This window comes from Centruroides vittatus, unplaced genomic scaffold (genome assembly GCF_030686945.1).
Source record: "Centruroides vittatus isolate TY-2023 unplaced genomic scaffold, ASM3068694v2 contig_4, whole genome shotgun sequence".
Taxonomy (NCBI): Eukaryota; Metazoa; Arthropoda; class Arachnida; order Scorpiones; family Buthidae; genus Centruroides; species Centruroides vittatus.
In genome coordinates this window covers 2,469,143-2,494,085 of record NW_027122214.1, presented here as the reverse complement: position 1 = coordinate 2,494,085, position 24,943 = coordinate 2,469,143, and the positions used below count along the sequence as shown (strand labels likewise).

The window sequence follows — 24,943 nt, the reverse complement described above, 5'->3', positions numbered from 1 at the left end:
GACTGAATCTATGAGTAACTGTTCTTTGCATCCCCTGTGATTTCTACGGCAACCTTTTTGTTGTTCCGTTAGAATGTCGTGTTCTTCAACATGTTTGTATATTTTGTTCGCGATACAGGATGTCAATAATTTGTAGTGTGTTGGAAACATGTAATTGGTCTGTATTGTGTGGGGTCTGTGGTATTGTTGTTTTTAGGTTTCATGTAGGTGATGCCCTGAGTAAGAAAATTTGGCATGTCTTGTGGATTGATGATGATGTGTGTTAGGTGTTTAGCTAGTTCCTGGTGCAGTGATGTAAACTTTTTGTACCAGAAATTGTGAATGTTGTCTACACCAGGTGTCTTCCAGTTGTGTGTTCTGTTAACAGTGTATTGGAAATCACGTATGCTTATTTCAACACAGGGCATAGTTGGTATGTTGTGCAAGTTTCTGTTCTCCTCCTCGATCCAGCCTGCTTCAGCATTGTGCGTGACAGCACTGGACCAAAGAGAAGACCAATATGTTGTGAGTTCTTCTTCTGTTGGTGTGCCACTGTGCTGTGTATCAGTGTTTGCTTTGTTATTAATTTGTCTGTAAAAGAGTTTTTCATTGTTTGTAAATAATTTATTTTGTTGTTTTCGTAGTGTACATGTTTTGTATCGTTTGAGTCTACGTGCTTTGGCAGCAAGTTTTTGTTTTAGTGTATCAATGTATTCTGTAATGCGTGTGTTGTGATGTTCGTGTTTTGTGTGTGTTTTTATTTTCTTGAAAATGTTTTTGAGCTGTTTCCTTAATTTGGGTGTTATGTTGTTTTTAGTGTATTGTGTCAGCCTGCCTAATTGCTGTCTAATGTCATTTATTTGTGTTTCTATTCTTCTCTGCCAGGCAGGCTTGTGATAGAATTGTGTTTTCTGTGTATTTGTCTGTGATTGTACTTTCAGTCCATGGTGTGTCACTACTGTGACTGCCCCAGCATAAACTAATGTATGAATGTCTGCGAGTGTAGAAATTGAATGAATGTAGTGTGGTAGTAAGTGAGTGTTTACATAATTTAGTGTTTTTCCTACTTCCTTTGACGTGTTGATTTTTGGTATTCGTGGTCTTTGTGTGGGATCTGTACCTGTATATTTAGTGAGTGTTTCCTGAAATATAAGTGAGAGCGTATTAACTAAATCCATGTCTATGTTATCAGTGATGGATGAGGAAGTGTCTGTAGTATCATTAGTGGTAATTGTTGTATGTGTGTTATTATCAATGCTTGTTGCTGGATTATCCTGACAGGTTACATGATCTTCATTAATGTTAGATGTTTCTGTCTGTCAATGTATTTGATCAGCAACCTGTTGTTTGATAAGTTCAAGTGTTGTTTGTGGAATAAGGTTGTTGTGTATAATTGTTCTTTTTTGATCAACAACCCTTTGTTCGGTGACAGTGAGATGAGGATACTGTTGTGTGAATCTATGGTGTAGTTGTTGTCTGTATGCTGTCATGTTTGTTTCGAGTTTTGTGATGGTGTAGTAAGTACGGATGATAAACTCGTTCATTTCTACTGTCCATTTCATCCGTTGGCGTGGTTTTCCAGCCTTTGTGGTCTGTAGATGCATTGCCACAGAAACACCAAGGCTGGGTTGGTTCCTCACATCTGTTGAGGGCATTGCAGTAGCCATGCTTGGGCCGATGCTGCTTTCGCCACCAGTAACCAAGGGAGACTGTGGCCTATTTTTTCGAACGTGAGCCTCTGCCTAACCCACGAATGCGGACCTTGTTAACCCGGGGCGACGTCCGAGCCGGTATCACATTTGATCTGGTTACTACCATAATACGTATCTCCACAGAATGTGGGTGTGTGGTCACTCTTAGCTTCATTTCTCCCCATAGACCTTACTGGCATGGGTGTCCCTACCAGGAGCTTGTTCTCCAGCCTGCATTGCCCTATGGATCAGTAAAATTACTGGGCTCTTCCACCACGACCAGGTGGTGACCACGGGAGAGTTATTATTATTATTATTATTTAAACAATTTCTCAGTACTTCAACTGTCCTATCGTTCTTTTATTTTTCTCTTTCATAAATGTCATGTTCTTTGGAAGCTTGTTTAAACCAAGTTAATGCCCTTTTAGGCTTCCTCCATGTAAATAGGAGTTCACTTTTTGAATAATAAGAATTATATTCAAGAATTATATTCACAGGGGGCTTCAGGAATTTAGAGATGCATAGGTGGGGTATGGCCAATAAAAAGATTGGGAACCAATTGGTTATATGATGAATTTTGTATTGCAGACCTGAAATGATGCATGTGTGTGGTTGAATCACTTTCAACTAATGTAATCCCAGTTGCATAATTCTGTAACTAACCAGTATGTTATGAGGGTTGAACTTTTTTTTTAATACTTGATATACAAATGATAGCAAGAACACAACACATTACAGTTTTTTAATGTTATTTTTAGTTTTATTTAAATAAAACTAAATCATAACAATAATAAAAAAGTCAGTAATGTTTCAAATATTAAACAAAACAAGTTTAATTCTCACAATATACCTAGATGTGAATTACAGAACTATGCAGCTGGGCTACATTAGCTGAAAGCAATTTAACTATGCCTATGAATTCTGTGCAATTAATTTCTGTTTGACAGTATTTAAAGACCTGAAATGATGTATCACATAACCAGTATACTAAATACTTACCCCTAAAGTTTTGCTACAAGCTTCTCTGCACAATCTCCTTTGGTATATGTTACTTTTGAAAAACCATGTATAGATATGTCACTGTAAAATTATATACTGTATTTTTGGACATATAAGCATTGGCAGCACATAACCTGTGTGACGTATATCCTGCAGAAAATTGCAAGAACAAAAATAAAACCTTTGTGTAACCTGCCCTATCTTTAATCATCCCTATGGAGCAGTCATTGTTCCACAGGCAGAAGTTTGTAATTTCAATTTAAAACCAGCATATAACTGCCCCTCCATATAATCCACACTCCTTTTCAAATTGTCTTTTAAACAGATAACCCATAAGTTATATGCATGAAAATATAATATTCTTAGATGAACTTTTATAGTTGGAACTGAAATGAATTCAATTAATTATAATGAAATCATCTGTTTATAAAAAAAAAATTTAGTGTTAAATTTTGTAGTTACCACTTTATTAAAAACAAAAATATTTATTCTATTCCACTATTGCCAGAAACATACATACAGGCAACCCTCAACTTTTGCACAATTCACTATTTCGCACATTTTTAAAAATTCAACTTTTTAAATATTTTTATCGAAAATGAAAAAATTTGCTTCTATGCAGAATGCTCATACACTACAAAGTGTGGTAGCTCGCTCTAGCTTCTTCGACACACATTACTTCCTACAATAGCAGACTTCTTGGAATTGTAATCACTACTGTGTTATTCCAAGAAAGAGATCAAAACAGTTTCAGTCTAGCATTAGGGCGTGCGTCAACATGTGTGTTTTGCCAATTTTTTTGTTTATGTTTAAATATTTTGTCCTTATAAATTGATAAACATGAATGAGAAACAGAGAAACTGCAGCATTGATACAAACAAAAAGAAATTAAGGACTCATAAACTTCATACGATTGAGACAAAGATAGAAATAATTAAATGTTCTGAAAATGGTGAATCTTTTGCTTCAATTGGACATTTGTACAATGTAAACAGATCCTACAATATGTTCAATTTTGAAAAATAAGAGTAAAATTAAGGAATACGTTCAAAATTGTGGAAATATATCTTCAAAGATTGTTTCCAAAAAATACAGCATAGTGATGGATGAAATGGAAAGATCTTTGTCATCATAGATTGATGATCAACATCAAAATAATGTCCCTCTGAGTTTTTCAATTATTCAAGCTAAGGCTCTTAGTTTGCATGAAGATTGGAAGACTAGATTAAATGAAGATTCTAACACAGTGTTTCAATCAAGTAATGGCTAGTTTGACAAATTTAAAATGAGATATTCTTTACATAATATTAAATTCACTGGAGAATCAGCTGATACAGATAAAGATGCTGCAAAAGAATTTATTTCCTCATTGTCCAAAATTATTATAGATGGAGAATATTCTCCTAGCCAAATATTCAATGTAGATGAGATGGATTTATTTTAGAAAAAAAATGCCTAATCGTACATTTTTATTAAAGGAAGAATCAGTTGACGCTGGACATAAACCTTCCAAAAACTGATTGACATTGCTTCTTGGTGGAAACTTAGCTGGTGATTTAAAATTGAAGCTGTTGTTAGGTTACCAAGTGGAAAATCCCAGAGCATTGAAAGGGAAAGACAAAGAATTGTTTCCAATCATTTGGAAATCAAATAAAAATGCCTGGGTTACTGCGTTAATATTTAAAGATTGGCTCACTTTTCATTTTGTGCCAACAGTTAAAGCATGTAAAAATAATAATTTACAATTGAAAGCATTATTAATCTTAGACAATGCTCCAGAACACCCAAAATCTCTGCAGAATTTATACCCTGAAATCAATGTTGTGTTTCTTCCTCCCAATACTACCTGCCTCATACAGCCCATGGACGAAACAGTGATAGCTACGTTTAAATGAGGACAATAATGACTAAGGCCATCAAGGCAACTGACAGGGAAGATGGGCCAAGATTAACAGATTTTTGGAAGAACTATAAAATATGGAATGCAATAAACAATATTGGAGACTCGTGGGCTTAATAAGAGTCGACAATGAAAGGTTCCTGGAAACAATTATGCCCACAAATGATGAGTGATTTTATAAATTTTGAAGAAACACTAGAAACTATCATAGATGAAATAGTTAGTCTAATAAATGAACTAAACTTGGACATCAACAATGAAGATGTTAATGAGATAATTGAATCTCACTCATTACCTCTGTCAAATGAATACTTAATTGAGCAACAATGAAATACACAATGAAAGTGAGGAAGAAGAAGCTGATAAAAACATCAAGACTTTGACAATTAAAAATATGAATGAAGCCTTCATGAATCTTGACAAATTTTTGACTATCATGGAAGAATGTGATCCCAATGGAGAACATATATCTCAAGTATGTAGGGCGACTGAGAAAGACACAGCATGTTATAGAAATTTGTATCAAGGAAAGAAAAAAAAGGGTGGTATTCAACTAACTCTTGACAAGTTTATAAAGAAAGCACTCGAAAGCACTTAAACATGCCTCGTTAACTTCATTATGTATACATACTGATAAATAAATACTTTAAAACACAGTTTTTGGTAGATATTTTTTTACATTCGTCTACTTTCAAACATTCAACATTCACACACACTTTCAGGAACCAATTATGTGCGAAAGTCGAGAGCCGCCTGTATATATAATTGAAAATGAATATAAGTTAATAGATCAGGCAATGTTTGTAAAGTAGAAACTGTAATTTAGTATAATTTTATGCCTTCAGAAAATAATAACAATAAAAACAATTACAAATATAATAAATATTAATGCTTTAATAGTTAAAAGTATCATAAATTAATATTAAAAAAAATGACTTTGTTATGAATTTGTAAAAAAAATATTAAAGCCAATTAAAATATTGATAACATTTTTTTCAAATTGTAGTATTTTTTATTTACTAATCATTCTTTAAAAACAAACTTTCCTGTTTTAATACACACAAATTTACAAACCAATTCAGTCTTTCATGTTTATAATTTATTGAGAATTTTTTAGTTTTCATTACTGCAATTTCTTTATTTTCAATTTTAGAAATTTGTTTTGTTAATGTCTAATTTTTTTTTATTTAAATATTTTGTATACAGTACATTAATATTTTTATATATTCATATTTTTCTTTCATAATAAGTTAAGTTAAAATTTTTAAGTTAAAATTAATAAATTTTAAAAATTTTTATGGGATATATAGTTGTTTTTTCTTTTCTGTTTTTTTTACCAGAACTATACAAATATAAGTTTAATTTTATAATATAATTAATACAAATATAATTAATAAATATTTTAATTATAATACACAAGTTGCTGATGTACAGTAGAAGTTGATGTATTTTCCATCAAAAATATACATTATATATAAACCATAAAAAATTAAATTAATTAAGTTTTTTGCAATTTTTAAATATTTTAAAGAATTGTTTCATGACTATCAGGAATTATGAAAAAATTAATAAATTTGAATTTTTCAAATCAAACAGAACATATCAATTTAAAATAACTTTACTTTGAATTATGTAATAATAAGCTTAATTGTTCAGAAGTGATCTTTAATAATTCCTTTCGTGATCATTTTTTTGAGAATGGTTTATAGATTTTTAAACTCTTTTCACTTCAATCTGATTTCGAAGACTTCAGATCTGTTTCGATCATCATACTTGACTCAACTTTTGAACTAGTTTTATATATAATATGAAAACATGCTTACAGTAATACCTTGGTTTTCATTAACTTTGGTTATTGTCGGTTTTGGTTTTTGTAAATTTTTTCATGAAAAATTTGTTTTGATTTTTGTCAGCGTGCCCATGTGACCTCGCTGCTAATTTTGTAAAAACAAAGTGCAGGAACAAACTGAGACAAACAAAAAGAAAACAAACTGAGCAGGAAAACATATGTTTTCCTGCTCAGTGTGGCATTGTTTCTTGTGTGTGAGCATTACCTTGCAAACAATTCCATTGCTTTCCTTTCCTTTTAGCTCCATCATGGGAACAAAGAAAGTTTGCAGAGCAAGCAGCCCTTTGAAAAAGGCCAGGAACACAATTGAGTTAAAGAAGGACACAATTGATTTTCAATTATTTCCTTCTTTAACTAAAAAATCTTTTATATTCATTTTATATTAATTTCTTATCATTTTTAGTATTAAACACTACATTTATTCTCTATAAAATGTGTTTTTGGTATGTATTTTGGAGTGTCTAGAATGAATTAATTGGATTTACATTGATTCATATGGAAATAATTGCCTCGGTTTTTGTCAGTTTCGGATTTCGCCAATTGTTTTCGGACAGATTATCAATGAAAACTGAGGTATTACTGTATATTTTTAAAGTGACGAATATTTATACTGTAGCATTAGGTGATTCAACATTTTACAGCTTGAAGATCTTCAGATTAATACAACAAATGCTAAATAGAAGATTTCTAGCATTAAGTATATACAGTGGACTGTCATTAGTGTCAGCTATCAGTATCACCAGTTTTTGATATCCCAACAAGAGCCTATACTACACTATACACTAAATTCTGCTTAAGAGATATTCAGTAATGATTACTGTCAATTTTTCTTCAATCTATGTAGTACAAAGTATATACATAGTGTACTGAACAACATTAGTTAGTAGAGAGTTTGCACATAGCATTTTATAATGAAATGTACCATTGTTATAACTAAGGTCCGGATTTTTGGGTGCATTTTTAGATTGGATTGGGTGCTCATTTAGTTGCTTTTTCCCCCGTTTTGGTGCTTTTAAATGCTGTATTGTTAAGACAAAAACCAACAAGAAGTATTATATTTACAAACTACATAATTGTTTAATGCAATTTAGACAAAGATGAGCATTGCGATTTACAACATTAACCATTTCAATGTTCTTAAAAGTGAAGTTTCCTTGTTTGGAGGATAGAATGTCTTTATATAAGAAAAAAGATTTTTCTATGTCAACCAAGACTAAGGGGGCATGTTTCAATTTTACTTGGAATTCTAGTTCAGTGCAATCCAAATATTTTTAAAATTGGGATTTTTTGATAAACTAGATCTGAGTTTGTCCAGGGCAAAACCATCCAGTACATCAAGCACCTGACATTCCACTGATCTCTCATTTCAGTTCCACATCTTTCCAGCTCATTGATTTTATCCACCAATAACTTGCACGAATGCACAGAGTAGAACTCTGTGGTCACTACTGGATCAGCAACCAGTTTCTTAACACTGCCGATGGCTGCAGAATCGCCAGGAGGAAGTTCGTTGATAAACACATTAATTTTCTCGAAGTTCTCGCAGTAGAATACCATTCTGTTTATCCAAGATCCCAGCAGGTGACCACTGGACTGAGTGGTAATGGCAGTCCAGTTACATCTTGATACAAGCATTTCCGACTAGGGCATTTGAGAACCATTTTCATTTTTGAAATGAAGTCATTGGCCTTGCTATATTCTACACAAATACGTTCACATACTCGGTGTAGTGCATAGGAAAGACAAGTCACATGCTTTAGGTTGTTGTAGACACACTTCAAATTTGAGAATGCTGACAAAATGTAAGATGCTTGATCTGTAACGACAAGCCAAACCTTTTCTTACTGGACACCATTTGGCCACAACTTGAGGCAAACATCATTGAAAGTTTGGGACACTGTAGTTGAGTTCATAGTTTCAAGTTGGTACATTTTGAACAACATTGGTTGTACATCTGGTCAGTGGTGCAACAAGAATGTTCAGCATGTACCATTTTGTGGAATTCGTTGTTTTGTCCAGTATAAACACTACAGGATTATCTCTGACAAAATCCAGAATTGTAGATATTGTTTGATCATAAACTGGTTTCATGTAGTTTTTTCTAAAAGTGCTCTCATCGGGGACAAGCTTTCCTTTATATTTCTGGAGAAATGACTTAAAGGCTGGATTGTTTACCTTATATAAGGGTATATTTGCCCGCAGAAGAGCAGTTGTTAAATCTGCATAAAACATATTATTAGCCTTCTGAGATGCTTCTCCTTTTTGAAGTGAGGCCCCTATAAATATCTGCTTGAAATTCTTCCTTTTTTTGTTTGTCTTCTCTATGCTTTTCTGAACTCATGTATTGCCTAACTTTCGTTTCTTGGTGTTTCACATCAACCAAAATCACATAATCGCAAATGGAACAGCGAAGAACTTTTTCTGTCTGTGCATTCGCCTTCATTTTTAAACTTATTTGCTAACATGTTCAGTTTAGATGTGGATAATTTTGCCATTTTCATATGTCACTGACACTGAACAAAGTAAATTGGAACTGTTGTGCTCACAAGTCAGGGTAAGGTGACAGATCGACCTTATATAGTCGTCGACAGTTGTCAGCTGACCAATCAGTGACTATGCTAGTCACAGCTCTATTTCAGGTCTGCCAAATCTCATGATGTAGCTACCAATGGTCTTCTTCCTTGAGACGCATGCGGTACCAATTTAAAATTTAACCGATCATGTTCCTCAACAATCTCTCCTCAGCGGCATCCATTACCAATTCAAATTGACGAATCATTTTTCTTACATGATATCACCATGACAGTGACCTCAATACAGAATATTCTAGATTAATCTTTTCTTAGAAAACAACACTAATGCTTAGTTGATTCATCCAGAACATTTCGTTTTACTCTCTTTTTTTTTTGTTTTTTTTTTTAACAAAAGAAAAGAGTAAGCTAATTATCGTAGTTTTTTCCTCAGTACATGTGGTCCGGTTCAACGAATTTGTTTTTTCCCCTGAAATGAATGAATAAAAACTAAAAAAAAAAAAAAAAAAAATAATAATTGTCAACATATTCTTTGAAAATGTAAAAAAGAGGGAAGCTGGATGCAAAATATGTAGTTTGGGTGCTATTCATTGTTTTGGGGGCAAGTTTGCATTTTGGGTGCTAATCAATTTGGCAAAAAGTGGACCTACTGCACTAAAACTGTAGTTTGTCTTTTTATACTCTGCCCCTTTCAAAAACTGACTGAGTGCAGCACCCAAAAATCCAGACCTTAGTTATAACCTTATGAACAGTCATAAGCAAATTTCCAATTATAAAGTGTGCTTATAAGCACACTTTATAGCCAATTACAGAAGTCATTTACTTAAAATGGAGTCAATAAGATATAGCAAAACATTAATGTCACTTTATCAAACAAGGCATTTAAGAAGAGATTTCAACTTTTTAATATAAAAAGACCCATAAATTGTTTAATAATGCTTGCAAGGATACTTCAAATGATAAAAGTGAATTTTGGAGGAATGTTCATTCTGTATTATTTCAAGATGTACTAAGGTAAAAATGCAAATACAATGAGCAATTATTTATCATGACATTGTCACAATACCGAGCTGCAATTTTTTATCACATTTTTAATTTATTTAAAATATGCTCTCCACCTCAAATTAGTACTCTAGTGTCTTGCCCCTGTACATCATACTTTTCCCATTCACAATGGAGTTGTACCAATCATCTAACTCCTTACAAAGGAAAATTTTTTAATTGAAATAATGTGACTTCCAGTTTGTATTGTAAGTTTCATATATAGTCAACCGAGGCCTCCTGCTGCTAAACTTTCTATATCTAGTCTTGATTTCATGTGTAACACCATTCTAGAGATTAAGGAAAGAAAGATGAACAATAGTGGAAATTTATAGGTCTATAATTTTTTTCAAATTGCAGACCAAAAACTTTAGATGCATAACTGGAACATGAAGTTCAGTGTACAACCACACCTTTTCTATTTTAGTACTACCAGATTTAATACCATATGCTGCAAACATATGGTATTAAATCTAATTTTTGCTGGGGCTATAGAAAAAGTGTGGTTGTACTCTGAACATAAAATACATTAAATATAATAATAATTACATTGTATATTTGTATTTTTAGTTTTAAATTTTAAGATCATAAAATAACATGCTTGATTGAGTAAAGAAATTTATGAAATATGACATCTTAAATCAACAAAGAGTAGTCAATAGCAACTGATGATTATCAACATTCTTGTTTTCAGAACATAATAGTGTATTTTATAACAAGAATTGCACAAATGTTATCTATGATGTTCAACATTATATTACTTATAGAGCTATAAGTGTAATGGAAAATACCAATATCATCATCCCTCCTGCTTGTCTGCCAGAAATACTATTATTTTCATAAAGTTTCACTAAAATAAAAGCAAATTTAGCTTTAATCCTTTTAGGATCTTTCAGGTGGTTTAAAAAGATTCATCTGGCAACATGCATATTACATGAAAGTACAGTAGAGACTCGTTAATCAAAACCCCGGTAATCGGAATCGCCGGTAATCAGAACGATTTTCAGTCGGACTGTGTCGTGCTGAATCGAACGTTTTTGATACTAGATTTACTTCTAAAGTATAATTTTCACGTTTTTACATTCTTCAATATATTTATTTTGTTTGTACAAAATAAAGAAATAATTTTTAACGATACAATAGCCTCGATTATTATAATAAAAATTTTCGTTAGGCTTAAAATCGACGAAAATTCAGCACGAAGCGACACGCAACAGAGAAAAATTTGAACATCGGACAGGTTAATATATTTTTTCGTACATAATCAGTAATCGGAACAAATCACTAATCTGAACAACCCCAGTCCCCAATTGATTCTGATTTTCGGTTCTTTACTGTACTGTGCTTTTTATATTGTACAATTACACTAAGGATTATTTTTAAAATCTCAAAAGCTAATTTGTTAAATATTCCTTTAGATATCAACCAAAGAGAGCAAAGATTCTCATAATGTTTCATATTTCCAATTAGCTGAAAAGTACAAGATTAACAAAGATTTACCTGAAAACAGAAAATACAGTTTTACATTAAAATATATAGTTTAATAATACCATATATACACAATGAGGCTAAAACTGTATAATACTAATTAAGGTCAACTATCAATTAATGTCAACTTTTTTAGACAGTCCCACAGGAGTTGACGCTAACAAAAATTTATTGAATTACTAAAATAAAATTTAAATAAAAGTTATAACATCTAATTATAATCATCGAAAGAATTAAAATTCTAAATACACATTAATTAGAGAAATAAAAGGAAGGTTTTTCAAAATAACCTTTTCAGAATCAATTCTTATAGTTAGTTATATTGGAGATAATCTGATATATGTGATACAAATGATGAATTATAAAGTCAATATCTGATTATAGATTTGTTCAATTTTAATATTGTTTAATATTACTTTATTAGAATTTCATGTCTTAAAATCTTAAAAATTCTCAATTACAAAATCATTTTTCAGATTTTTATTTTTAAAAAATTCTATTTTCTTAATAGCAAGGAAAATCCCAAAAATCAGCCTATTTTTGACCCAAAATCTTGAGGAAAATCCCAAAATCAAACTATTTTTGACTTCTGTTTGATATTTCATTATATCTGAATATTCATTTTCAATACAAATATAATTAACAGTCGATACAGATTTTCTAAGAAATAAAATAATCAATTTTGGAAGTTTTTGCTTAGTTTCATTTAAATTCATTAAACTATATCACCATAAAATTTTAAATTGATTACATTTTTAAGACATCTGTATATACAGAATACACTAAGATAATATAATTCATATGCATATACTTTAATAAGTTTTCAATCTATTAAGGTACTTGCAAATGAATTTCATTTATGTTTAATACATTATTTTGAAGCTTATTTAATGTACACAAGCCCTGTTGTATCTGTTATGCTGTTTGATTTCATTTAAAATAATTAGAAACAAAAATACGTCCAACTTTGCTTTTGCTGTAATGGTGCTCCTCCTGACATACTGGTTATTGAACTTGCCCCAATATAAAAATGCTTTCATAAGCATTTTTATACTGGGGGCAAGTTTTTCTCAATTAAAATTCTTTCAATGATTTTCAAATGTTTTTTAATTTTATATTTTTTTAATGGAAAGATTATTGTAAATTAAATTTTGATCAGAGGACCAATATTATTTAATTATTATTTAATATTAAACAGCTTTAAATGGTTTCTAGAAAGTGTTTAACTAAAAGTAATATACAACTACCAATAATCAGCTACAAATTTAACTTACAATTAGTTACTTAGTAATTCATTTAAATTGCTTAATAATATTAATTAATTCTCCCTTAACTATGAGTGTGTCCAAAAAATAAAGATACAACAGCTAATATTCATTCAAAACATTTTTATTTGATCAAATGTCCATTACGCCTTATTTACTGGTATATGCATTATTTTTCTATATAATTGCCACCATTGTCCAAACGCTTGTTAAATCTGGGTACTAGCTTTAGTATTCCAGAGTCAGAATTCTACCACTTGCTGTCAGAACTTTTTCATTTCAACTTCATTTCAACTTCATTTTTGATCTCATCATCATTGTGGAAGTGTTTTCATACAAGATGTTTCTTCATATAAAGAAACAAGTGTAAGTTGCTGGGAGCAAGGTCTGAGCTGTATGGCTAACGGTCAAAAATTTTTTATTTGAAATGTTCAAGAAGCATTTTGGTGACAAATGCTGTGTGAGCCTGAGCTTTGTCATGAAGTTCCTGAGGAGGATACCAGTTGTCAACATTCCTGTTTGTTTTGAATGGCTGTTGAAGGTGTCGCAAGGCTTGGCAATATGCAGCAGCATTAATTGTAGTGCCAGGAGGCATAAAGTTAATCAAAAGAATGCTTTTTCTGTCCCAAAAAACAGAAGCCATGATTTTTTTTTTCTGAAATTGAAGTGTTGAATTTCCTGGATACGATGCCATTGCAGTGATTGTTGCTTCAATTCAGGAGTATAGTGGTAAATCCAAATTTCATCATCCATCACAATGTGGTCAAGAAACTCATCTTCTACATCTGCATAGCATGTGAGAAAGTTGATGCAAAGCCCATCTTTTTCATTTTGTGTTCGTCATTGACATTTTGGGTACTAAGCATGCACACAATTTCCTGTATTTTAATCTTACAGTCTCAAGCTTCTTCAGGCAAAACTCCAAGTAAATAAACATTTGCTTATAATTGGGTGATTCAGATTCAGCAATTCTTAAATATTTGCTATAGATACTTTAATAATTTTAAAAATCAATAATTCATTACTAATTTAGAAGAGAATATTGAAGCAGGGACTTCTGCAATGACTTCATACAATTCTCTTATTGTGAGATGCTGATTTGCACAAATTGCTTCCTCAGTTTTTTAGATAGCCTACCACTCCTGTGTTCATCATGATGATCAGTCCTGCCTCTAGAGAATGCTTCTTACATTCTGTTGATTCATAATGTTCCCATAAATGGAAACAATTTGTAAATATTCACTGATTATTTGCAATGCAAAATATCTTTTTGCATTGAGAAAAAATATGACAAAGTACACTTCACATTTGGTGGGATTCTGAATCATACAGCCTTATAAACACATGCTACTTGAATAACTAGATTTAGCATAGCAATGAAAAACTGCAAAAAGAGCACAAAAGATTCAAGGCCAAATTGACTGTTGTCAATGTATGCACTAAAACATTAGCTTTCTGTTTATATACACTGTATCTTTACTTTTCGGACATGCTACATACTTGGAAAATTTGTTGTGATCAAACCTAAATCACCACCAAATCTGAAAAAACAATAGAACAGACTTCCAAAACTGTCACCTATTATAATAAAGGAAGGAAAAAGGAATTTTGTAAAAGTTGTTATTATTTCATTTTATAGCCGGTTTGTCTAATAATTCCTTTTTAAATTATTCAAAGAACATTTAATTGGAAAAATTAAAAATTATATAAAGTAACATTTCAATTCTCCCTTCCATACAACTTTGTCAATACAAGAATTTATTTCATATGTTAAAGTAGTGCCAATAAAAGAGAAACGTTTACTGGAATGTAAATCAAACATACTACACCTTTAATATATCCAGTAGGAAGTCTTCAATAGCTTAAAAACGTTTTCGGCTGAGTTAATCAGCCTTCGTCAGTTAAACGAATACCAGTCTAATTTAATTTTTTTATGTTTTGATTTATTTGAAATTTAAAATTGCAAATAAAAAGTTTAAAAAAGTTATATTCATTATAACTGAAACTTGCATACAGGTTTACAGTGAAAAAAATTCATTAGATATATATAAATATGACATATATTGCATATTTATTATGTTCTTGGTCCTTTTTAAACAACTTTAATAGAATAACTAATTCTTTCTTCTCTAATCCAAAACCTTCCGGAGTTCCAATCTTAAGTTTTCAAAGAAAATTTCTTGGAAATTTTCTTGATCAAAGATAACCAATGCTGACAATATTAAGTCAATATGTTCCAATCTGAAGATCTACAATTTGATACTTATGCTGAAAAATCTATTTGAATCTGCTAATCTCAGGATTAATATACAAAAAACTGTAGTAACTATAATTTTCAATCCTTCCTTATCTCCTTTTTACATTGATTCCACTCCTATTATGTTACATCATTCAAACAATCTTTAATACTAAACTTATCATATTGATAAATTATTTAAAGTCTCTGGCTATTAGACAGAATATTATGGTGTTTTTGTAAATCTATCTCATCTAGAAGTGCATTAAAAAGCTATTGTTTTTTACTAATTTTCAATCTTGCATAGATTATGGATTATCCATTTGGATTATGCTGCAACTTCCTTTTTGGATAGAATTGAGCTCTCCAATAAAATTTATTTATCTTTTAATAAATTATGCAACTTACTGTAAACATCAGAATCCTAGCTTTTGCTAGGATTACATTAGGTTTTCCTTCATATTCTGTGCATATCAAATATTATGATTGCTTCTTATCGGTTGAATAATAATTTTTAAGCTTTGGTTTACTGGATATATTACCCTTTGAAAAACCTATGTTTACCTTGTGTATTCACTACGTTTTATTCATTTGAGAGTATCTCAAAGATTCTTTTTTTATAGTATTTCTCAAAATTTAAATAATTTTGATGATTTTTATTTATTTTTTTAGTTGTTTTTGTTTTAAATTAAAATGTAAAAATGCATTGTACAAATTTTAATTTTATGTAGGCCTAATTGTTGTCTTTGTTTTTATGTATATTTATTAATTTTTGTGTAGATATCAACTGTCCTTTGAGACTTTTCTATTTACTTGTAAAAAATAAAAATTTCTGCACATTCTTATAGATGGAGAAAAATCAGTAATACATTCCACAAACTAAAAAACTCAACTCTTTTTAAAAAATTTTATAGTATCAGCATTTTTTTATTTTGGCTTTTTATTTTTAATAATAATGGTTACCACAGAGATGTCACTGAATAGTCATTGTATCAGCATTACATTTACATTTAAACTTACATTAACACAGCAGTACAGTGCTTTTATGAGACAAAACAAGTTGGCACACAGAAAGGCATTCTCTAATATACAAGGTTTGCTCTTTGCTCTTATAAGTAATGAAACAGTGTGTTTCAAAAATATGAAAGCAAGCAATTTTCATATATAAGAGCATGTCTTATTTGCACAAAAATATGATAGTAACATTCTGCAGATACTCATTGTCTTAGATAAAAGTCACTGACTACAGATTATTGAGCAAACAATAAGAGAGATTAATTATGCAATATGATTATACAAACTTACATTATGATAGGCCCTCTATTCTTTCAAACATGAGCTAGACAGTAATTTATAAGAAACAAGATTAAGAAATTTTGTTTAATAATAATAATAATTATTCTCTTAATGCTTCAGTTTGGCTTCAAGTAAATCAGAAGTCATTCAAGTTTTCTTGTTTATAATAAATGTACTGCTAGAACTGTAAAATATTTTTAAAATGTGTAGTAATTTGTTTTATTTTGCATTTATGGAACTGGAAAAAACTAATTTTATATAATTTTTTCAAGAATCAAACTGATAACGTAATATTGTTTTTGGAGTGGAGCCTTAAAAATGATAAATTTTCTATAATATAAATGTGATTTGATTTTCTAAGCAAGTGTTGCATAAACTGAATTCCTTCTAACTAAAATAGGAAACAAGAATTTTTAAAGAAAAAATAAAATTTTTCTTTAAAAAAGTTAAGCATTATTTTAAAATTGTTAAAAAAAAAAAAAAATATTAATTTGATCGTTGGATTAATTATCAAACATTAAACCTACAATAAAGAAATATTCTAGAGTTTATACAACGATAACCGTAACTATTTTATTTTTTTCATTTTCTAACATCCGCCAGCAAGCTATTCTTTCGTTTACCATATTCGATAAAGGATTCAGTTCATTTGCAAGTAGTCCGAACGACAGAAAATTTCGTAATCCATTCTAATATCCGAATCGAACATACCCATCTTTTAAAAAGATACAGGTCAAAAGGAAAAAAAAAAAGAGATCTATTTAATTAGATTAATTTGATTTAAATAAGCAAAAAATTAAATATATATATATTGACATTAAGAATCCAAATAACACGTGTAATTTTCTTGATTATGGGAAATTGATGAATTTATTTTTCATAGTATGTTAGGAAGAAACACATGAAACTTAAGTTATGTTCAATTCTCCATACGATGTTTATAAATTATTCACATCCATAACAATTTGATAAGATAAATGAATTATTTTTTTTATCCATTATTGTGAACTTATCAATGTAAACTCGATTAAATCCACTGATCCTAACACTAAACATTAACGATCAAATGTATAATAAATAGTCAACAGCATTGTATCGCGCCTGTACATTAATAATGGAGAGTACTTTTAAAAAAAACTGATTTAATACTTACCTGGAGGATTGAGTAATTCTCTATTTTCGAGAAGTGACCGAAGAGTGACTCCAACATGGACATCCAGATCTAAATGGGCTTCGTCCATCGCCTTCTGCTAAATGAATAACTTAATGAAACACTAATATTAAAAATTACATATTAAAAATATATATTTATAGATTCCAAAACACACGTTTGCGACTCGCAGAGGTTCTTCCGAAATGCAAATGTCGTCTGCCTTGTTGTGCGTACGATCGTCTGCCTTTACATTGGCTCCGATAAAAAGCATTAAATGTTATAGTTTTTTTAATAATAATTATATTATTTTTAAATTAATTAAACTATAAATAACGTAATAATCGATAAATAACATTATCGTCGTTACGTATTAAATTTTTAACGAACGAAAATATTGACGATAGGGGGCAGATCGACGTCTACGTGTGACGTTTCAATTATTTTAGCTTACACGCGAAGATCTCGTGTTTTTTTATTTTTATGTTTTAATTTTATTAAACTATTCGAAATAAAATGGATTTATAATGTTTTAATGTTCAATTATAATTTAAATTCGTTTTTCTAACAGAGATAATATATAACAATATAAAACAGATTTGGAGTTTTAATAAATAAAAAAAAACTTGAAATATATATTTGTATTACACACAACTAAAAACAGCACAGTTTTTATTGTAAAAAAAATTATAATAGATTACATAAATAATAATCCTAGTAATTGCTAATAACAGATTTAAAAAACTTAAGTATACTGTAAAATAATAAAGCTAATATTAAAGTCTTATAATGGGACTTGTATAAGCAATCTATACATGTATAGGTGATTAAATATTGTTAGTTATATATAATCAAAAAAGAAAAATAATACATGACAAGGGATGCCATGGCAAATCCTCTTTCGGGTCCCAAAAATAGAAATACAAGTAATATGTTAAATTCCACTTATAAATGTTAAATAAACATTTTAAGAAGTTCCAAAACTAGTTGGTGCTTAGACCATCCACATCTGTTAATTATCCATTATTATTAAATATTATAAAATTATTTTAAAAATTATTTAATCCAATTTTTTCAAAGATTATATATGCATAAATATAATTTAGATATATTTTATGATCAGAAAAGCCCAAAATATTGCATCTAATAAACCATAAATGCAGGAAATTTTTACTGGTTATTAAATTATAGTATGATTCAGCTTTTACAGTTTATCCTCAATCAAATTTGTAATTAAGGTCATTCAATTATATATTATTTTATTGTAAAAAATTTCAAAGACAAAAATTATTACACTTTGTAAATTGTAATCTTTAATCCTTTATTTACAGTAAAAATTTTATGTGGCATGGTTAACAGCTTACTGTTAAGAAATCAAAATACTTTACAATAAATTTTCAAAAATGGAAATATTAAAAATGAAGAATTCTCTGCAATGAAAGATAAAAAATAATAGGTACAGGGGAAATGCAAGCGGCCAATTTCACCCTCTGTCATCATTATCCACTTTTTTTAATAATTAAAATTTGTTTAGGTCCTATATGTAAGTGTAAAAATAAACTAAAGCCAGTTGCTGCAAAAGTGTACATTTAAACCATATAACCTGTACTTTTTAAATAATTAGTAAAGTAATAAAATATGATTTTTTTTCCCCTTTCATACTCTTATGAAACAAATGACTCAAACCTGCATGTGTGATTTGTTTAGTGATTTCATGTGATTATTATTTATATACCTGATTCGGTTGCTATAAAGAATTCATAAACAATAACATAATTCACAAAAAAATAACACCTTTTACTTATAGCTGAGATAATTTTTATTGAGAAAAACTAACGTTTTCGGCTTATTCAATAAGCCATCCTCAGGTTTATTCCTGAGCGGTTGCTATAAAGAATTCATAAATAATAACATATTTAACACAATTTGTGATTTTGCTTTGAAGTTTTATTCAAGAATGGATACTTGTTTTAGTCACACAGCCCTTGCTAAATTTCTGGCTGCACTACTGGTATATAATATGCAATTATTATTCATGATGAGAAAGTTTTCTAGTTATGGAGTTTGCATAGTTAACTAGAATTTGTTTAATTATTAATTTATAGTAATATGTTATTTAAGATAAATATGAACATTAATATATTTGCTTAATTCCATTTATGTTTAAAAAGATATGGAGGAAATTCTAATAATGATGACATTTCTTGATTCTTGAAATATTGTTAGAATTATAAATCATGCATTATAATCTGTTGAAACAAAAATATACAAAGCATTTCTCTAGGTAGACAAACGTTAAATTTATTGTAAAATGTAATTTTTATATAATTATGACATCATTTACCAATCAAAATATCATAAGCATCTTTACTATTTATCGAATCAATGAATTTTCTTCTTTCTGAATAAATTGTATCATTTATTTCATTGGTGTAATTGGCTATCCTTTTCTGTGCTTTTTCAATATTCACATTCCTTCCTATTTCATTTCTAAGTTTTTGTTTAATACATTTTTTACAAAGATTGTCCTTTTTTTTTCCTTGAAAATTTTTAAGTTCTTTGACCAACTTGTGTATGAACTTTTAAAAAAAGTTTTTAATAAATCTCATCTTTAATGCTTGTTTGTTTTGCAATCTTATCTATTCCTATTTCCTTTCTTAAAATGATTTTTATTTTCTTTTGTTTTATATTTTATCCATTATACACATTTTTTTCTTAATATTATATTTGTCTAAATACTTTTTTCTACATGTGTTGCTTTTTATTAATGGTAAATTAATCTCTTAATACTTTAGATTAATAAAATAAATAATATTTCTTTTTAAACTGATTTGCATGGAGAAAAAGATCATGATTTTAAAAGAAGAAATAAATTACTTCTTTTTTTAGAAATATGTGAGCAGTTTGATTTAGATTTTTTTAATTAAAAAAAATTAAAGTTTATTTAATATGTTTTTAAATATTTTTTCAGTATAAATTCTTTCTACAGAAATACAGTTGTCTTACCATTTTGATACAATAACAGGTCTATTAAAAGTATTTGACTATAAAACAAGTGTATGTATTATTAATAAATATTTTCAATTAGTAAATAATAAAAACATAACTATTATTTCTGAATTACTGAGGAACTTTCATACTACATTTTATATTTTTAATTAATTGTTACACAGTTTTGAAATATACATGTAGTTTGATGAGTACCAATTTATGCATGTATCAATCTTATCATGAAGCAGAAGATTAAAGTATGCATCATGTTGAATTATCATACTGCTTGCTAATACACAAGCACAAATAATAAACAACAAGTTGTCAAAAAATATTTGATAAGGGATTCAACCCAAAAAACTATCATTATGTAACGAAATATGGATCTTTCTCTATTTATCTGATTTAAAAAACACTAGCAAATACACGAACAAATTAATTGTCGCTTAAATAAAAATTTAGATTCTATCAATAGCTCTGTAATGGCTATTATACCGTAGTTTAATCAAAAATGTTTTCATCCGGAATTTAATTCAGATGCATTCACTAGTTATCAGCAGGGCCAGCGCTACCACTTAGGCAAACTAGAGGGCAAGCCATTAATTAAGGGGCGCAAAACCTCAAGCTGTACTTTTCTAAAATATCAAAATGAAATGGTTATATATGATTTAAGTATCGGTCCTTCTTCCTTATCCCTCATACATCACACTTTTTTCTATTTAATTAATCTGAAAGAGAATTTTATTACGTTTAATGTCAATTAGAAACATTTTAGTTTATGTGAGGATTTATCGGTATTTTCTAAACCAGTGTGTCGTAACACGGTAAAAGGTTCGACGTGAACTTTTACATATTCTGTTAATTTCAAATTTTATTTATATATTTTTATCACAGTTGTGTTTCTTACGCTTGTATTTCATTCTCTGCCACAGCACTGATGAAATAAGATGATGTTTGTTTATTCTCTATTGCAAGCCACGCATTTTTATGTATTCTAAGAAATTATATGTAAAATAAATTTGCTTACGGGTGTTGACGTCTGTTTAATAATAATAATAATAGATTAGTGACATTACGTAATTCTATTAATAGTATCATATCATACGTTTATGAGGGGAATAACATTTTGGTGTGCCGTGGAGTCATGGGTGTGCCGCAGGTAGAAAAAGGTTGCGGAACAGTGTTCTAAATAATGTGTGGAAAACATGGGAATTTTCGGGGAAAGATGTGGGAAAAAGGGGAAGAATTCGTCTGGTATGTGACGATACTGGCCAGCCGGAGGTTAACAGATTTGGCAACAATTTCGATCGAACACCAGCGATTGAAATTGAAGAAAACAATTTCATTTTAAAAAATATCCAATTTGTGATTCCCATTTCTGGTTTCTTAAGATTCGTTCCAAATTTGATAGGTGGGACAATTGCATTTCTATAGAAGGAATGTAAGCTTTTTACTCAATGCGTGTTATTGTAACTGTTTTAAACGTTTTAAATGAACTAGCCGTTCATTTAAACAACTACCATTTAAACAACTAGCCGTTCATTTAAACAACAACTAAATGAACTAGCCGTATCTTTATAACAACTACCGTTGTTATAAAGATAGCCCCAGAAGGAAACGAAATCGTGCTAGCTTTTAAAGTTATTTATGATTAGATTCGCAATTAATTCACAAATTACTAATTTATATTTCATAAAAACTAAAAGTTTTTCTTGAATCAGAGACAACAAATATGTATGAAAACATTTTTATTATATATCTTATAAACACGAAAGCGAATTTCTTAATTAGTTATTTAGATTTTTATTTGATAAAAAAATTTTCCTTATCGCATTTGATATATTTATTTTGATATATATATATTAAATTTATTTTGGGAAACATAAAATCTTAAAATACCATATATTTGTTAAACTTAAATTGTCATAATGTGATGAAAAATTATATTTTCATAAATATACTAACTGTTATTTGGGCTTTTGAGGGGATGGGATTGATAAAGTTGAATTGGGAGGGAGTGATAAAAACAATGGTTTTAGTGACTAAAATATACATTTATTGACCTCAGTATGTACAACAATGAAACTGAAAAAAACAAAAAAAAACAAGTTGCTCGGACTAAAGTTAACGGATTTTTTTAAAATAAAAAATACTACAATATTTAGAAAATGGATTTCCTATAAATCTGTTCAATTTTTTCATTATTTATATTTACTTTATTATTATATTTTTTAATAGCATAGATTAGCTTATCGATTAATAATAGAAAAAAAATCGTGTAATGAAGGAATTAATTTTTAAATAAAAATCAATCATCATCTAGTATATGAGAAATTAGTACAGTAATATAGGTTACTGTATTTTATTTAACATTCAGCGACATTTCACTACAGTTTTCTTGTATTATCTCTAAATCCTGTCGGTTTATTTCGGACTCTCCTATGTAAGTAAATTTTACAAAATCATCTTAAGTTGTTATTTGCTTTTGTGTTTTATTTGTATAAATGAATTATTCAATAATAATAATAATAATGTTTAAATACTTTTAAACCTGTAGTACTACCTCTAAATTTATTCATTTTACTTTAAAAATGATATGAAATTTACTTGGGTTAAAGGCCAAATTTTATCACAATTCTTAACTTTATATGTATAATTAATGAAAAGAATTCATTTTATGTCAACAGATACATCTATATGAATTATAATGATTGGGTCATACGTAACGTGACGAAATTGTGATGTAATGGTGTATATGTATGTACTGTACAGTACATATATGAATTCTAAATTCTGCAATTATCAGATAGTTAATTAAGACGTCAAAGTGTTTGGTAAGAAAAAAAAAAAGATCTGTAGGTAAATGAATTTTTATTTTGCGATAAATGTTTATGAGCGTGTGTGCAGAATATAAATTAATATTGAAAAATATACACTTAAGATTTTTATCTATGAAATATTTAAATTACAGGATAGGTGAGGTAACAGTTTGGTACTTTTTAATTCTATTGCAAATAGTAGCCTATATTTCATTAGGAATTAGAATTTTTTTTCTTCCTAAAAGATTACGCTTTTTATAATCTGTTTTCAAAAAATTCAGTTTGTATTTCCAGATATATTTTCAACTAATACATTTTTGTTTGTCTCAATAAAATCGTTAAGACAAAATTGTATATTTAGTAAAATATTTTATGCTTCATTCTTCAATATTATTTAACAAATATAACATATATACTTATGCAGCAACTGGCTTTAGTTTGCTTTTGCAGTTACATATTTTAGTTTGCTTATGTATATATAAGCAATATATATATATACATACATATGTGTGTAACAAAATTTATGGTATCCCATCACTTCACAAGATTTTTTTATTCCCTTCTCATAAAAATGGCTTGGCTACTTTGTCCTCTCGCACGTCATCGTCCGATTTCTATAGTTAAGCACATCGTGCATTATTGAATATGCCGAGTCGTGGCTAATCTGCAAATTGTAAGCGACTTCATCGACAATAATGGATCGGTTACTTCGGATGAAGGCATTTGCAGCAGCAATGTTAGCTAATTTTGGACTGCCACTATGCGAGTTGCCCAGTACTGATTGTTATCCTGCACGATGCCTCTCAGCCCATTCGAAGACTTGCATTTTTGACAACGCATTCTTGTCAAACAGTTACCAATCAAACAGTTACCAATTTTTCTACCCATCCAAATTCGATTTTGGATCCCAGGATGGCAGGCTGCCATCTAGCCCAATAAAAGAAATTATAATAGTGAACATTTTTAATATAATTTTGAATTCTTTAACACATTTAAAGTTTTAATTTGAAAAATGTCATTAACTACTGATTATTTCCGTAATTATTGATTGATTAGTTAGATACTATAGGTTAAATACTATTCATCATGTCACAATTGTTTCCCCATCTTTAAACAGAAATCGATAAAACAAATTTCCTTAATGAAAGAAAAGTGGGGAAAAAAAGTTAAATTCTTTTGAATATTCGCTAATATTTCTTGGATCGTCATTTTTATTTAAATATGTAGCTACTTATTTTAAATTCCAATTGAAGTTACAACGTCAGCCGCCAATTACAATGGTGAAAGAATGTGGTATATTTATTTATTTATTTATTTATTTATTTAAACAAAAACCTGTTGAAATAATAAACGGAACAGTTTGTTATCAATTAAAGTTTAGAATTTGTAATGAACTATTATTATTATTATAAATTTAAATGATTTATATAAACTAAAACAGGTCACGCTGTGGTGAATATTATTCTCATTACATGACTAACAACTATATCGTCAGAAATGTTCACGTAATTAATTTTTAATTTAAAAATTACTGATAATACATAAATACATAACAAAATAAATGTATTTTATTTTATTTTGCTCATTGCAAACAATAAGTGTTCAATAAGCCATTCATGTTTCATCTGTTTATTTTAATTTAATTATTCAGTCCATTAAAATTTTTTGAATATTCTTCTTACATTAATATGTACTGTACTGTATATAT

General features: G+C 29.1%; 1 protein-coding gene across 5 annotated transcripts in view; it reads right to left on the bottom strand.

Moving 5' to 3' along the window:
- The window catches only part of Pdp1 (PAR-domain protein 1), a 76,346-nt gene that overhangs the window by 10,592 nt on the left and 40,811 nt on the right, over window positions 1-24,943 (bottom strand). For 2 of the 5 annotated variants that reach the window (XM_067271492.1, XM_067271493.1), the window contains exon 2: window positions 17,429-17,522. In XM_067271492.1, coding sequence (XP_067127593.1) covers window positions 17,429-17,516 — 88 coding nt within the window. In that variant the 5' untranslated portion in view covers window positions 17,517-17,522. Of the gene's footprint in view, window positions 1-17,428; window positions 17,526-17,603; window positions 17,802-24,943 lie in introns of those variants that run through there. The other 3 variants (XM_067271491.1, XM_067271489.1, XM_067271490.1) reach the window with 3 other exon arrangements.